Source organism: Phoca vitulina, unplaced genomic scaffold (genome assembly GCF_004348235.1).
Source record: "Phoca vitulina isolate PV1807 unplaced genomic scaffold, GSC_HSeal_1.0 scaffold5, whole genome shotgun sequence".
Lineage (NCBI taxonomy): Eukaryota > Metazoa > Chordata > Mammalia > Carnivora > Phocidae > Phoca > Phoca vitulina.
In genome coordinates this window covers 65677446-65693638 of record NW_022589708.1, presented here as the reverse complement: position 1 = coordinate 65693638, position 16193 = coordinate 65677446, and the positions used below count along the sequence as shown (strand labels likewise).

The window sequence follows — 16193 nt, the reverse complement described above, 5'->3', positions numbered from 1 at the left end:
AGTTCAAATGCTGACTCAACCACTACCTAGTCATGAGCTTCCATGAAACCCAACCATCGCAGAGAGATTACTCATGTGCAAAATGGGAATCATGCCGTCTACTGGAAGAGTGAAGAATCAAGTAAAGGAGCTTAAGGCCTGGCAGAGGGTAGGTCCTTAATCAGTGTTAGGCCACCCACCTTCTCCCCCAGTTCTAGAGATTTTCATTCATCTTACACTGCTGCACACAGAAACCAGAAAATTCCCAGTGGCCCTCTGATGCCTAAGGGTGCTTGTATTGCACAGATAATCAATGGACCGCCAAGACGGCCAAAATGAGACTGGGACAGGAGAATAAGGACAGCTGAGAGAAATAACCACAGGAGACTGTAATCACCGCACACAGCAGTGTCTGTTTCTTTTATCCAAAAACGAGTTAATGTTATCGCTATATGTTTCTCTGTTAGTCTGAACATTTTTTACTCTGGGGTTAATAACTGCTGTTCTACCTTTAACAAAGGCCACGTGGAAGCCTTGAACAAGATTGCAGTAATTGGCAACTTGACTGGGGAAACGGAGAAAGTGGCTCTCAATTTAAAGTTAAAAAAAAAAAAAGTTGCAAGAAATCTGACAGCTAATTCTGTCTGGATGGGACGGGGTGGTTTTCTCCTATTTCTGAAGCAGACTGGTTCTTTGGCGAGCACAGCACTCCAGTCAACCACGGAAGCACTTACCCAGTTTCCGCGATGATCTCTGGAGCCACGTATGTTGGGGTGCCACAGACCGTGTACAGGGGCCCGTCTACAATGGTGGCCAGTCCAAAGTCACCCAGCTTCAGCGATTTGCTGCCATCTTGGTGTTCGTACACCTAAAGTAAAAGTAAAGAGTGGAATCGCCTTACAACCAAGAGCTCAAAAGCTCTTTCTTGAAGGAATGAGAGGCATTGTGGCTTAAATTTAAGGTATTTATCATAAAGTGAAAAAAACAGGCAATTATGCAATGGTATACGTATAAGAATATCTTTTTTTTAGATTACTGCAGAATTGGAAACATGGTGAACAACCAGCAAATGGAAATTCAATAATAAATGACGGTGTGTTGATACGGTGGGATGCTACATGACCATTAACGTGGTGATGTGGGTTTATGTCTATTGAAATAAATTATTTTGGCAAAGGTCAGATTTCAGACTGGTTTGCATAAAAGGTGTGCTAAAGAAAAAAATACATGCAAAGAAAAATGTCTGAAAGAACACAGTGTTAGTGTGTCTGTCTCTGGGTGGTAGGATTATGAGAGATTTTTTTTTCTCTTTGCTTATCTGTATTTAATGTTTTCTACAATTAAAATTGATTTGTGTAATACAATGAAATATAGAAAGTCTCTAGTGCAGTACTTCCAATTTATGAAAGTAATTACCTCTCCATTTTAATATGTAAGACGCTTTAAAAATACAGTTCTTTAGTAATTGAACAAAAAAATCTACACGTATATTAAAATACTTCATTTTCAGTGGCCCACATTTCCAACAAAATCTATTTACATTTTTTTTATTAATAATTGAAAGGGATATTAACATTTCATTTCACCTGTGGCAATTTGGAAAGATTTATCAGGTGCAGAGTCAGCATTCAGTCCAGGTTTCCTTATTAAGGCAGTAAAAGTCTCTAGTCTTTCACCCAACAAATCAAGAAAAGGATGCATGTGACCATAGGCAAGTGTTTATACCGCTTTAATTCCAGCCCATGATCAAACCAAATGGGTTTGCTCTAAAGCGTATCCCAAACCACTTCTACTGTTTCAAAGAAAAGATCAAAGGGCATTCAGAATTCTAATTCAGGGTCCTCCATTGGAATCAATAAGATAAAGAAAACCACAGTAGAAAGCTAGTATTCCCAGTAAAGGCAGGAGATGCCTTGAGGACATGGTGAAGTTTTCCACATACATCAAAATAATTCATCCAGCAAGTAGAAGCCTGCATGTTCTTCTCTTGTCGCCTTGTGATCATCTGTACTTGATAGAGCAGCCTGAATCTCTAGCACAGCAAGACGCATCTCCACACATCAGGAGCCCCACTACCATGAACACACACCACGTCTCCCTTTCTTTGGAGAAAGTAGATTAACTTCCCATTTCCCTGCAGTTTCAAGTGCAGATGTTTGGCCAGCTAAGCGGCAGCATCAGCATCGATCATTTGGATCTAACTGTTTTGGCAGAGGCAGGGAGTCGGATCTTCCCTTCTGGAGAGACCGTGTCTTTTCTGTGCAGAAAATATTCTTTTACATTTTCTCCACACTCAGAACGTGGAGTCTTCTCCTTAAGGGCTTGACCACCATCTAGTTTGGGCCCTTGGGCAGGTGCCCAGAGGCTTGTGGGGTCACCTGCACATAGGCTGTTAGGGCAAAGACAGCTGTGTATCCCTCGTAGATGTGGCTTTGCCCAGTTGTCATCTGGGATGGACACTGTCCTCCCTCCTTTAACAACACAGCTCTCCAGCCCGTCAGCAGGACCAAGTTTGAGTTAGGGACGCTGAAACATGAGAGCTGCAAAGCACAATGTCACCCCCAGCCTAAACGTTCTTGGGCAAAAAAATCCCTAAATCGTAGCCTTAGCACCTCCACCATTCCAGCCATCCAAGTGACAAGCAAATGTTTTTCATGAACAGAATCCTGAGATGGAAACATCTAGAAAATTATCTAGTTGACTTCCCGGACAGAGCAGAATTGTTTACTTCCTTAATTCCATTTTGTTAGCAATAACCTTCCTAAAATGCAAAATAATCTCTGGCTTTGATGTTCTGTTAGGTCCAAACATCCACGGGCCGTGTTTTGGGAGGTCATGCAGATTTGAGTTTACACAACTCCATTTACACAGGAATTTTGTGGGTTTCCTCTAAACATACTATCTATAATCACCTAACTGTATTCAAAAGTTGGACGAAAGGAGATGTTGGCAGATCCAGTCATAAGTCACATTTTGGTTCTGAATATGACCACGTAATTCCCCTACACATAGCAAAGGTTTTATTTTCAAGCATCTACATTTAAACAGGAATTCCACCTCACATAGAGCCATATGCCAGTTGTATTTAATATACTGAGCAATGAAGTTCAAAGTTTCAATTCCTAAGGGGGAAAAAAGCACCAAAAAAGTCTAACCTAAAATAAAGAAAATTAGGATTACATAAAAATAATAATTCTTTCAAATAAACCAACAACATTTAAATAAAACACACAGAATCTATCCTTTTAATGTTCTTTTTCTATCACTTCCACAATGTCCCCTTCCTCTGCTTTGAAAAAGCATACAGAATTTTCATGAACATAAAGAGGTTAGCGTGATGCTTATGATAGACAAAAAGAACGAGAGACAAAGGCCTAATCCATGTAATTGAAAACATTTCTGGACACAACTACATTAGCAATGCTTCAGCAAAATGTTTTTGCAGGTGAATAAATGTCCAGGCCTCTTGTTTGGAATTCTGTTTAACTTACTTACTGTCAGGCAGGGCAGGAAACAAGGTTGCTTTGGGTTTTTCTCTGTCAACACTTTGGGAGAAGGATACAGAAGAATATATTCCAGTGTTTCCTCTCCTCCAATGGGAGAGCACCTTTCCTAAGCAGTGTAATGAGACCACCTCACAAATGGGGTTCCCTGTTAGCACTTGCTGCAACCTGAGCTGGGCTCACCCTTATCTCTTACCAAGCCACTTACGGAGGGGCACAAGTGAGGCCATTTAAAAATGTAATTAAAACTCTGTTAAAATCACAGATTGCTAAATACATCTGTTTCAAACACACACGCATGCGTGAGCACACACACACACACACACACACACACACACTCACACACAAAACCCTCTCCAGAAAGTATTTTCCCAAATGGCAGCTATAAATTTACTTTGAACTAAGTTTTTAATTAAAAGTTAGGAATGGGACACACCTCTAACAAGTTCACATTTAAAATGTGGAGTCCCTGGCATATACTGCTCCCTGAACCGATTCTGACTTTGTTCCTCTGGATGTATCCCCGTCCTGACCATGTTCCAGGAAGGACATTAACAGGCTGCAAGCACAGGCTTGGGCAGCCCGATCCAGCAAGTGGGCTTCTGGTGTTAAAAAAAAAACAAAACAAAACAAAAAAAAACTTCTTGCTATGACTGTATTTTAAAGCCTCCATAAAACATGACCCACAAGTGAGGTGGGAGTCCACTGATTGCCAATCAATGAGTATTCACAACATGAGATATAATTTAATGTTCATCCCAAGCCCTTTAAATACTATAGCTGTTCCCCCACATTTTAAACACTGAGGGGCTATTAAAGAGACGGGGATTAGTGCAAATTACCAGTATGTAGTGCTTTCACTGTTTTAACTAAGCAATAAAACTGTGTAATTGTACAACACTAATTGGATGCAGCTACACATAATTGTGGGCTGCCATATGTATCCTATTACCATAAAGATTGTCAGTATTTTGTAAGCTACTTTTGTGATCATTGCAGATGGCTACAGTCAGAGAAGTTGTTCTCTAGGGTTTATTATATGGCTATAAAGACATCCCATGATTTGACAGACTAAATGTGTTAAATGGCAACAATTATGAAAAAAGGTTCCAATTAAAAGCTGAAGGCATGTCCCAGCAAGAATAGATATAGGGAAAGGTCAGGTATTAGGTTTTTGGCACACTGGCATTTTACACAGGGTTTTTCCTTTTTGAAGAAGAGTTTTCTTTTTGTTTCTTTTTCGTTTATTTGGGGTTTTGCAGTAGCTGTAACTTGCTGAACAGTAGATGTCTGGGCATAGGCCTGATTTCCTTTGGATTAGAAACTGAGACCATTTGGAAAAGTTATTTGAAAAACAAAAAAAATTTAATATATAGTCATAAAATGCAGCTGGTGGCCATAAAATAATATGAAAATTCACAGATAACCTGAACCCAGGCAAATGGTTTCTGAGATTCCCATAATAGAGAACTAAAACCTGACTAATATAACAGATGTGTTGGAACAACCATAATTCTCAGCGCTGCCGTGAATTCAAGGATAACCCTGTTGAAATGCTGGCTAATGAATCATTAGTATCCACGGAAATATTTTTCACAGCGAAGCTCAATAGGTACTAAAAAATAATTTCACCAAATAGAACTGAACAAAAGTGGCATGAAATTGACAAAGCCATGAAAAAAAGTCAATATACTTTTTCACAACTATGGTATCCCTTTAAAAAGACATTGATTTTCCTCTGGCCATGGTATATGGCCTTTATAGTCCTTTCTAAGGAAAATGAATTAAATTTAAATCTTCACTCTTAAAGAAGTGAAGTAAAACAACATTAATGCAGGAAATTATTTTACAAAATGCACTTTAGGGTCCACATACTTTAAAATTAAATCTCCCGGGGGAAAAAAAATTAATTCTTAAAAAAACCAAACCCACTTTATACCCACGTGTAAAATCTTTGTGAAATCAAACGTTAAATGAAATAAGAAGAGTCAACATTGTATAGAAGTCAGAAGAGAGGTAACAATATCAGAGGGAGAAATAAAATAGCTTTCAAAGTATTACTGTAGAGATATCTGGGAAGATGGGAGGATGAGTGGGAACTCCAGGAAACCCGATTCCCATCCTACTTTAAAATAGTCATGAAACCATCTAAGGAGGAGTTCTACGCAGTGGCAGTAAGACCGGCACGTTCCGGATCCTGGGAGCCCATTGCACATACCAGCCTTTTGCAAAGACTGTGGGAACTCAGTGCCATTGCTCTTTTTAAAACTCATATTACATTTTTGTCACACAAGTAATATCCAGCATGTCATTGTAGGAAAATTAGAAAAGACAGATAATTATAGAGGGAAAGGAATTAAGCTCACCCATAATCTTGACACCTAGAAATAACCATCGTTAACATTTTGGGGTATGAACTTCCAGCCCTTACTTTACCTCTCTCTTCTGCTTTTCTTTTTCCACTGGACAATATAAATCCTGAGTGAATATGCATGTATCTACAACACGATTTTCAGTGGCTACTGGATATTCCATTGTACGGGTGCAGTGTAATAATAATCCCAACAACGACTACGGCTGCTATTTACTGAGCACACAGGATATGTCAGGCATTGTGTGGAGGAGCTCATGCTCATTATCCTATTGGATCTTCACAACAACCTATTAAGTCATCTTACTGATATTTTGCAGATGAGAAAATTGAGTCTCAGAGATGTTGCACTGTTACGTCGCCCAGCTAGTAAGTGGCAGAGCAAGAACATAAGCTTAAGTACGTCCAAGTCCAAGATTTTAACCATGTCCTCCTCCCCCATCATCACGCCATTATTTAACTAATTAGTGCCCTGAAATAAGTAGTTTTATACTTTTTCATACTAAAAACCACTGAGATGAACATCCCTATATATGTATACAGATCTAAATTTTTTTTCTTTAGGTTCCATTTCCAGAAGTAGAATTATTTGGTCATAGGATACTCATACTATTTAAGGTTCCAGTTCTTTATCACCAAATTACCTTTCAGAAAGCTTCTACGAAGTTACTCTTACATCAACACATAGGAGATGATTGGTATCCTAATAACTTTTCCAACACTATATGCTATTATTTATTAATCTTTGCTAGTCCAATAAGACCATGTCATTTTAAATGAGATGAGTGGTAGTATTTCAGTCCTTAACGGCAGAAGGGATGAGCAGGGGAGCAGACAGACCCAGGCCACCAAGGCAACACACTACACGTTCCTGTCTTCTCCCACGTGCAATCACAGGTCCTGGGAAGAGGGCCCTCAGCAAAGGTGCTAGTAAAGAAACTGGTATACTATTGTACTAAACAATGTTTTGGGAAAATGTTGTTTTGCTTCTATTTTTCCCTTAACTTTTATCCAAATTCGGAGAGCAGAGGTTTTTTTTTCTAAACACCTATAAAAAATGATCATTCAGTTTCTGCTTGGACATTTTCAATGACCACAAGCTATGTGTAGTAAAGGCCCTTTAATTTGCAAACAGGTGCAACTGTTAGAAAGTTTTTTCTTACATCAACCTTGAACCTCTCATCCAGTAACGTCTTCTCTTTAGTCGGAGTTCAGTACAGCACAGAAAAGCTTTCCCATCTTCCATCTGGCAGTGTTTCATATATTTAACCAGAGCCACCATGCTCCACTTTCTCCATCCCTCTGTGGGCTGAACTCCAGGCCCCTGCCATGACGTGCTCACATTCCTCGCCATAGGGGTAACTGGCATGAGCAAGGCAGAGGACTCTCTCGATGGCAGCATTCTTTCAGTGAAAGGAATTGAGGGGCACTTTTTAGCAGTCATATCCCACTGAGGCTCACCCTGAATTTATGGTCAATTAATAGCCTTTGACTTGGTCTGGCCAAGTTTCTCCATTACTGCTTTGCTGCAATGATCATTAAAACAATTATACCAAAACCACTTAGTCCACTGGGATTTATGCGTCTCTCTTGTCAAATTTCATCCTACTGATTTGGGACCCTCACAGAGCCAAAGATACTTTTGGATCTCAAGTTTGTCACTTGCTATAATACATCTTCATTTCGCATCACTAATAATGCTGATTAGGCCAGGGCTAGTGACAGAGTCCTGAGAGGCCCCTGGCTCCCTTCTTCTGGGTCCCCCAACCATTAATCAACACTCTGCTGGCTCAAGATCGTAAGACAGTGGACTGACTACAGATCTACTCAACCGTGCTTTTGCCTATGACTTCTAGATGCAGTCTATCGGTGGCACTTGCCTTGTGTACCAGTGTAGTTAGCTATCTTATCACAAAATGGACTTATTTGTTAAGGGTCATGGGATTAAGGCAGAAGGAAATCTGCCATCTTGTGGGCTTGGGGCTGGCTTGACATGGAAACCAAGAGGTGCTGGAGCACATCAGCTCTAGGTCACACATGGTCATCACTTGGAGAGAACACGATACCTTACTGCTACATATAATCCAGTTAGTGAAAATGAGGGTCATGTGCTAGGCATGCCATTTTGATGGGCAGCCAGGAGCAGGTACAAACACCTGGCTAGAAAGTTTCTAAAAGAAAATTTCTGACCAAGACAGGCAGACTCTCTGAGAAACTGCTTTCTCCCAGAAAGTACTGGGGAGTTTAGAAGGAAAAAGTTTTTTGAACATAAACTTCTGTATTTCAAGAAAATTCCCATTTATTTCTGGAATCTAATAAAAACTAGTGATGCAAATTATATTTTTGCCAGTAAATACTTTAATTTTCCTAAGAAGGTAGCACCTGCATACACATTTTAAAAGACCCTCCCAGCTCCTTAGGAAGAAAACTCAGGCTCCTACCGAGAATTTTTCCTGCCAAGGGTGCAAGCTTGCCATCTAGTGGTGACTCCTGCCAACTAAAGGTGATTGATCTCAGTAGGATGGTTTTGGTGGTTTGGTTTGTTTTTTAAAAAGCAAAAAGTCTCTTTTAGTTATATACTATCACACACACACACACACACACACACACACACACGCACACACACTGCGCATAAGTACAGCGAGGGAAACACTGCACTTCCCCCACTCAGTGGCATTTAGACTGAGGCCCATGTGAGCCCTCAGTGTAATGAATGAGTTGAAGAATGGCTTGGATCTGTCATGTTGGGTCTGTCCTCTAGTCTGTGAAGAAGTGTCACTCATTTACTCACTCTTCCATCTCATCCACCCTCTCATCCCACTGGTCACTCATCCGTATGATCATTAAGCTCCAGGGCTGACAGAGCAAAAACAACCATGTAAGATCACTGGCATGATTAACTTGTGACAACAAAAACAAAAGAAAACAAACAAGACAAAAACTTAGAAGTGATACAATAATAAAATTATAGGGGGTATTTATATTGGGTCAATTCCCAGTTTTCACACCATCTGTGTCTAGATACATCACTGTAAATCAAATCATGTTTTCTCATTAAAAGACCTGGACCTGACAAATACTTAGACTTGAATGGATCAATATAGATCCTTAAGGCCAAGCTACAACATTTTTATATAGTTCTATAAGAATTTACAAATAAAAAATTCTGGAAGTTCTACATATATGATAATATATAAAATGAAATCTATAACTTAAAAATAATACTTTGTTAGTTATAACAAACATTAAACACTAAACTGGCAAAAATCTTGTTAGCAACCCAACAATTTAGGCTTTTTTGAGGTCCCTTAATAAAAGAGTAATGCAAAGTGTGTAGTGAGGCCTTTTTATTTATTTGGTAAATTTATTTATTTGGTAGTAAGAAAATGGACTCAAAATCTTTACACGAAATTTGTCATAGCATTTTTCAAAAATAATCTCCGGCTCTACATTTTGTGAGGAGATGGCAATTCCATGCACGGGTGAATAGTAAAATTTTAAAAGCAATGTCAAAAAAGATGCAAGATGATTTTTACAACATACAATTTGTTGTGAAACAGTTTTATTTTTAGGAATACTTTAATTTTTATTACAAATAAAAGAGGAGTAAAAAGGAAGGAAGCCAATAGTTCCATGTTATCTCTTTATCTTCATAAAATCCCCCTAAAGGAGGCTCAAAGGAGTTAAGAAACTTGTTCAAGGTCATAAGACCAGCCACTGGAAGAGTGAAGCACTTGGTTTTGAACTTTGGTCCATCTGACTATAAATCCTTGGGATGTGAATGTGCCTCCCATGACGATTCTCTCTTATTTCCACATAAAGGTCAACAGAATGTGAAATTAACAGAAGTCTCAAGTTCAATTAGTGATGTCGTCCTAATTCTGCTCAACTTCTTCTATTCTTCTACCTATTTTATACTATAATAGATTTATTCCTGCAAAGCTCACCAACCCTTATTACTTCCTGAGAGTAAGAAATTACTATACTGGAGAAGCAGAATTACTTTAGCTCATATATATATTTTAAACCTATATTGCAAATGATTTCAATGGTGTGCGTATTTCACATTCTCACATTAGAAGAGAAAGGAAAAAAAAGAGTGAACGTTTTTCTTTTTGGGTAATTTAAAAAGTAAAATATGTTAGAATGAGCACAATATTTTCAAAGTGTCATGCAAACTGTAATTTTAGAAAAACTACCCTGCTAAGTAATCACGTATGGCATTTAACAGAAACAGATAACGCTCTGGTGAGAAGCAAGTGGACAATGTCACGCAAAACCAAACCGCAAAGTGGAGGGGAGGAAACTAAACTTTAATTTTCAATCACTGAACTTCGGGGTTTAGAGAAGTTTTGAAACAAAGGCCAATTGTGAGTCTGTTCCCACGAGATGATCCTACATAATTCAGGACATAGGAATAATGAATGCAGACAAGAGAAAACTGCTGCAGGTTATGGAGGCAACTACGCAGAAGAGAATGTTCAGGCTACTGCGGAGACGTGGAATTTGAGGAGCAATTAAGTCAGAACTCGGTCGCTTGACCTCAGCTCCCTTCATTAGCCAGTAGCTGCAAGTTTATGAACATAATTACAGCGAACTAACTGCTTGTGTATTTATTTCTTGAATGCCTATTTTTCCTACTTGAATGTCAACTCCATGAAGGCATCTGTCTCTCTGTTCCCTGGCACAACCTGGCACAGAGCCAGCACGCAATAAATCTCCCTAATGCACAGCTTTGTGTCGTCTAGTGGTTAAAATCTTGGGCTCTGTAGTAGGACAGAGCTAAATTGAGATCTTAGTTCTTCCACATATGAGTTATAATGGCTTTGCACAGGTCTTTGAACTTCTAGGCACTCAGTTTCCTTACCTGTGAAATGGGACAGTAATAGAACCTACCCCATACAGCTGTTGTGAGGATTAAGTGAGATCATGAGCGTAAAGCGCAGGGCTAGCCCATGGGTGGGTCGCCATCTTAGCAGACTTCATCAGCCCTTCTTGTGCCGTGAGAGTTGGGTTGCTCATCTGCTTCTCGACTTGGAAGCTCATTTGGGTCACGTGGGGGAGCTTGTTTCAAGGAAGATCTGTACCCTGTCACCAGTCACCAGATTCTGATTTGCTAGGGCTGCAGGGAGGCTCAGAAATTTGCATTTTTAACAGGCATCTGGGAGTAGTTCAGATGCAGGGAGTCTTTAGACCACCCTTGGAGAAACACTTCTTTTGAAAGAGAATCCTCAATTCCCAGATTTCTGAAGAGATGGACAAACTAACAGTAATATATAATACGTGACTCTTGGGCCTGGGTAATGAAAGTGAAAGAAGAACTAGCAACTTGGGGTGGGGGGGAGAAAATGAATAGATTTCATTAAAATTCCAGCCTGGATAGCCAGCAAAATTTATGTTACTCCCATATTCACCAGTGACAGTTCCCCAAACGCCCAGTCTCTGTCTCCTCAATTCTTTCCAATACTGTCCCCTTAACAACTGGACTAGGAAAGGATCCTCATTTGCTTGGGTAAAGAACTCCTAGTGTTTCCCCAGAGACATGGAGTTCATGAAAAGTAAAACAAATAGCCTTAAAGGGGGATAGGGATGTCTCTGATTTTTAAAATCAGTCTTCATTGTGATTATTTTTAAGCTGAAGGGCTGGTGTCTTTAAAACTCATGACTTATTGTCTTAGCTTTTAGATCATATTACGGAAAAGTAAATTTGGGAGACTAAGGGCTTCCTTTTTTTTTTCCAAGTAAAAACTTTTAACATCAAAGTGCTGTAGATAAATAAACATACATGTAAATGTTCCTCATGACTATCTTGGTCTAGCCCAAGGTCTTAACCACAGCCTTAGATTTCCCAAGCTCTATTCCCCCAACCCTGTCTCAGGTTTTTATTTGTTAATAATTAGTCAAGTACTCCTAAGGGCACATTAACCCATATTAACCCATACAGATATACTTAAAAGGTTCATTTCTAGCTAGTCACTGAAGTCCAGCTGGAAACTAGCCTTTAAAGTATATTTCTTTTCAAAAAAGAAAGGAAAGGAAATAGGAAAGAAAAAAAAAAGAAACATTCATATTCACTCATGAGTGCTTGGAACTCAAGATGCCTGAGGTTTGAATTCCTCTTACCAGTAGGTTCTCTGGCTTGATGTCCCGGTGGACGATGTTCAGGCTATGCAGGTATTTGATGGCACTGGCCAGGTTGTAGAGCATCCCACTGGCATCCCGCTCCGTGTACTTGTTGGTTGAAGTAATAGCATCAAAGAGGTCTCCGCCCTGAGAACAGAACGGCACGTAGAGCAGCAATTAGCAGATGGTCCTGGAGAGACAACTGACACATTCTCAAGGAGATGAAGACGCATGCAGGATCTCTGGGCTCCCAGAGCTTTCCCTGCCACTTCCCTCTCAAAGGCCCAGCAACTCTACCTGGGGATTTGTCTCCCCGCTGTGAAAGCCAGGGGCATTTCCTCCATGGCTCAAAGGAGCAGGAGGAGGATTCTCCACCATTGGGACATGCAGTCATATCCACAGCCCCAGCCAGGAGGGAGACACAGAGCCAGGTCTGGCAGGTGCCCTGGTGGCATGTGTGACATGCCTCATCGCAACGGCCAGCAGAAGTTCAAAGTCACAACCCCAACCCTCCCAAAATGAGAAACAGGTAATCCTGCAGACCACATCCTTAACAAAATGTGCGGCTGCCTTATGAAGCACACACACACACACACACACACACACACACTCAGTTCCCTTCATTCTCTAGATTGTGCTCTCTTGGAGTGGGTGTAGTGTTTTCTTTTCCAATAATGTGCTTCTTTGTAAGGAGCAGAGAAAAAGGACCAGAAACTGTCATTCCAAAGATGAGAGAGAAAAGAGAGGAGGAGGGAGGAAGGTGGAGGAATTTCAAAGAAAGTTTTCCAGGACCATTATTCATCTGAACTTTTGTTTCCCTTGTTCCTTGCTAGCTTACTGTTATTTGGAGAAACAGAATGATTTTAGGCTCCAATTTTAGTTCTCTTTATTGGAAACGCTTTCAGAAAGTTGGGTCTGATTTACTAACGACGTTTGCATCGTTCTTGCACACAATGCACCAAATAGCTGAGCACGGGAGTCAACTGTGTTCATCTGTTGCCTAATGTGGTGAGGGATTTCATTTTTGTTTTTTTAAATAGCAAAAGCAAAATATAGGCCTTGCAGGCTGATAGTTTTCGAATCTCACTAAGTTGGCCTGTCCTCCGTTGCCTTGCACCACCTCTGCTCGGGAGGCTTCTCCCGCGGCCCCTTCAGCCTCGGCAGTTCCCAACCTAAACACGTACACGAGCGTCAAAATGAACGCCTTCTCCGCTTTCTGTTTCTCTCAAAGGCAAGGCTGCCCGAGGGTTCCGTGCCTCTCCAGGAGGCAGCATTTTCACTGTGGTCTACATGAGCAGCACCCCGATGCAGTGGGATGGGTGTGCGGCTGTGTGTGGTGACCCACAATGATGCCACCGTTGTCCTAGTTGTCTAGGTAGGCGCCAGGCATCCTGTGACCTCACGTCTTCCACGTCCCCAACAAGACAACCAGTCCTTCCGGTAAGGCGGGTAAGACGTGCCACGTACGCAGCCAGTCGCTCCATCTGCTGGGTGAAAGGTTTTGTTGCGCTGTCCCGGGGTGGTTCTCATGAGGCCCCACAACCTACACTGCTTCCGGCCTCTTCATTCATGGCATCCAGCGAACGGACTGTTACCTTCCCGCATGGGATGCTGGCCTTTTCCTTCTCCCCTCAAGAAGTCGGCATTCCTTTCCCATGGCTCTCCATGTCCGGGCGCCCCTCTTCATTCCAACCTGTCTCGATGCATCTCCTGCCACTCGCTAGACCCGTGAGTCGCCTTTATGCTCCAGGTAGGAGATTCTTCCCCCATCACTAAAACATACCAAAATCACCCTGCGTTCCAAACCTGTCCTCCCGAGAGCCCCCTTCCTGGAAGGTCCCTTCGAGTGCCTTTGTCTTTCTGACTCCTGCTGATCAGTTAGGGCCCGGCCGCAGGGCCACCTCCTACACAAGGCCTGCATTCCTCTGAGCACATACGCAGTGTGTATGTGCACACATCTGTAGGCAGAAGTCCAAAGGCCTGTTCTTATTAATTATGGAATTTCACTTGTAATTACTGTTACTTCACTGTTTTCCAGAATCCAGGCCTTGTTTATCCTCCAGCTGCAGGCCCTCTTCGGCACACCACCGGACTCTGGAGAAGCGTGGCCCTAGCTACATTTGTCAGGGGGAAATGTTGTGGGAGCCTTTCAAGTCAAGCCTGGGGTTGGCCTTCACTTCCTGGGATGCTTCCAGACCTGGCCTCACAGCAGTTCTGGGTCAGCCTGAATTTAAGGGTATGATCTGGCAGTACAACGGACGAGTCCCGATGCCGGACCATGCAGACACTCTCTGGCCTTGTTAGGCTATCTTGGTCACCCAGAGGGAATGCTGAGTGAAGTGAGGACCTCCCAGTGGTAACTTAGCTGTTGTCACCTGACTAAACTTAAGCGTGACAGACTAGGCTTTCCCACCACAATGTGTTCTAAACCTTAAGCCTTTGCCTCTTTCATTTCTCAGCTTCAAGTTTAAGTTAGTCTTAACTCTTCAAAAATCAGCCAATAAAAGGAGGCTAATCAATTTCTAATAGCACTCAGAAGAGCAAGAGGAATGGTTTGAATTTGTTGCTCTCAAAATTAAAGTCATTGTAAAAATATTATCCTGGGTGCTAGAGAAAGTATATTTTACAATATTGGCAATTACCAAACTTTATTTGGCCATAAAGCATCAATATAAAAATCTTCCAAATAACTGAAATCAACCTTTCTTTGTCGAAATAACAGTTTACCATTTTTTCTCTCCCTTGGTCTCAAATGTGACAATACCCTAGTGTCACTACAAACAAACAAGTCCCACCCCTCCGAAAGAGACAAATCCTAACACGAAGTAGGAAAAAGCAGGCTTCATCTGTAAATATAAATAACCACTAAAAAAAAAAAAAAAAAGCCAACAGATCTAAAGTAAAGCAACTCTGAATAATAAAAGCTTACAGGACCCTCGAATGAACAGTTTTCTATATAGTAACAGATCAGTTTATTACATGCTGTCTTTGTCTTAAATCTTTACAGAGGAAATGCCACATTCCTCAGTGCTGATTCCTGCCACCAGCTGGGGCGTGCGATTCCAAACACGGTTCCTGGAGCCCGCGGCTCTCGCTGATGGGTGCACACGGCTGACGCAGAGGTGGTGTGACTAATTTACGACATTTTACAACTAAAGTAGAAATTAGTTACACCTTCAGTTAGATTAACATAACAGAAAAAAGGCTTGAGAAAAATAGCACTTCATAAATACTAAACATTAAATTTGTAAAAACTTTTAGTTACTGAAAATTTTAAATATGGAAGTAGAGGGAATGGGCAAGTCAGCTTTAACTTAGATTCAATGATTATCAACATATGGCCATGTCTATATTCTATGATCTAATAAAATACAGATGTAATTTTATGTGACAGAACGAGGTTGTAACATCTACTGAAAGGCAGCAGAATAGTTTCTAGTGCTATTTTTCTATTACATTGGTGACTAAAAGTTTAAAGCTTTTTTTTTTTTAATAAGAATGGGTGATACCTTTGGATGTAGTTCACGAAAAAGTGCACAATTTCTACAGCAATGATAACAATGATCATATCTGTGATACTTCCTGTGTATTAGAAAGTACATTAGTGGGGGCGCCTGGGTGGCTCAGTCAATTAAAGCGTCCGGCTCTTGATTTTGGCTCAAGTCACCATCTCAGGGCCGTGAGATCGAGCCCCGCATTGGGCACCATGCTCAGCAGGGAGTCTGCTTCTCTTCCTCTCCCTCTCTCTCTGCCCCTCCCCCTCCTTAAAAAAAAAAAGTACATGGTGGAAGTCATCCCTCTTACCTTCACCATAACACTCCTGGTAGGTAATATTATTCCTCTCATTTTATATTTGGGGAAACTGAGGTACAGAAAGGTATACCCAAGGTCAGAAACTATATAGGTCAAGGCTGGGACTTGAATGCTTGCAGTATAATTCTAGTGTTAATACTCTTACCCATTATGCCAATACATAGAAATGAGAGACTAAATATTGGTGGAAGGAAATAAAGGAGACAGCTCTCTCTATCAGATAGGAAAGTGTGGGGCCTTGTGTGGGTTTATTCTTTTTCCAAGATACACACCTTTACTAATTCCATGACAAGATACAGTTCCGTTGGCACATCCATCTCTTCGATCAGAAGAACAATATTGGGATGCTTCACTCTTCTTAAAATAGACACCTCATTCTGGATCATGTGCTCCTGTTTAAGGGA

The 16193-nt window shown here is 41.0% G+C and overlaps 1 protein-coding gene across 6 annotated transcripts in view; it reads right to left on the bottom strand.

The window, feature by feature from the left end:
* DCLK1 (doublecortin like kinase 1) overlaps positions 1–16193 on the bottom strand; it is a 344058-nt gene that overhangs the window by 39060 nt on the left and 288805 nt on the right. For all 6 annotated transcript variants that reach the window (XM_032403188.1, XM_032403190.1, XM_032403189.1 and 3 more), the window contains 3 exons: positions 16062–16181; positions 11977–12123; positions 714–847 (listed from right to left, as the gene is read on the bottom strand). In XM_032403188.1, the coding sequence (XP_032259079.1) occupies positions 714–847; positions 11977–12123; positions 16062–16181 (401 nt within the window). The remainder of the gene's footprint in view (positions 1–713; positions 848–11976; positions 12124–16061; positions 16182–16193) is intronic.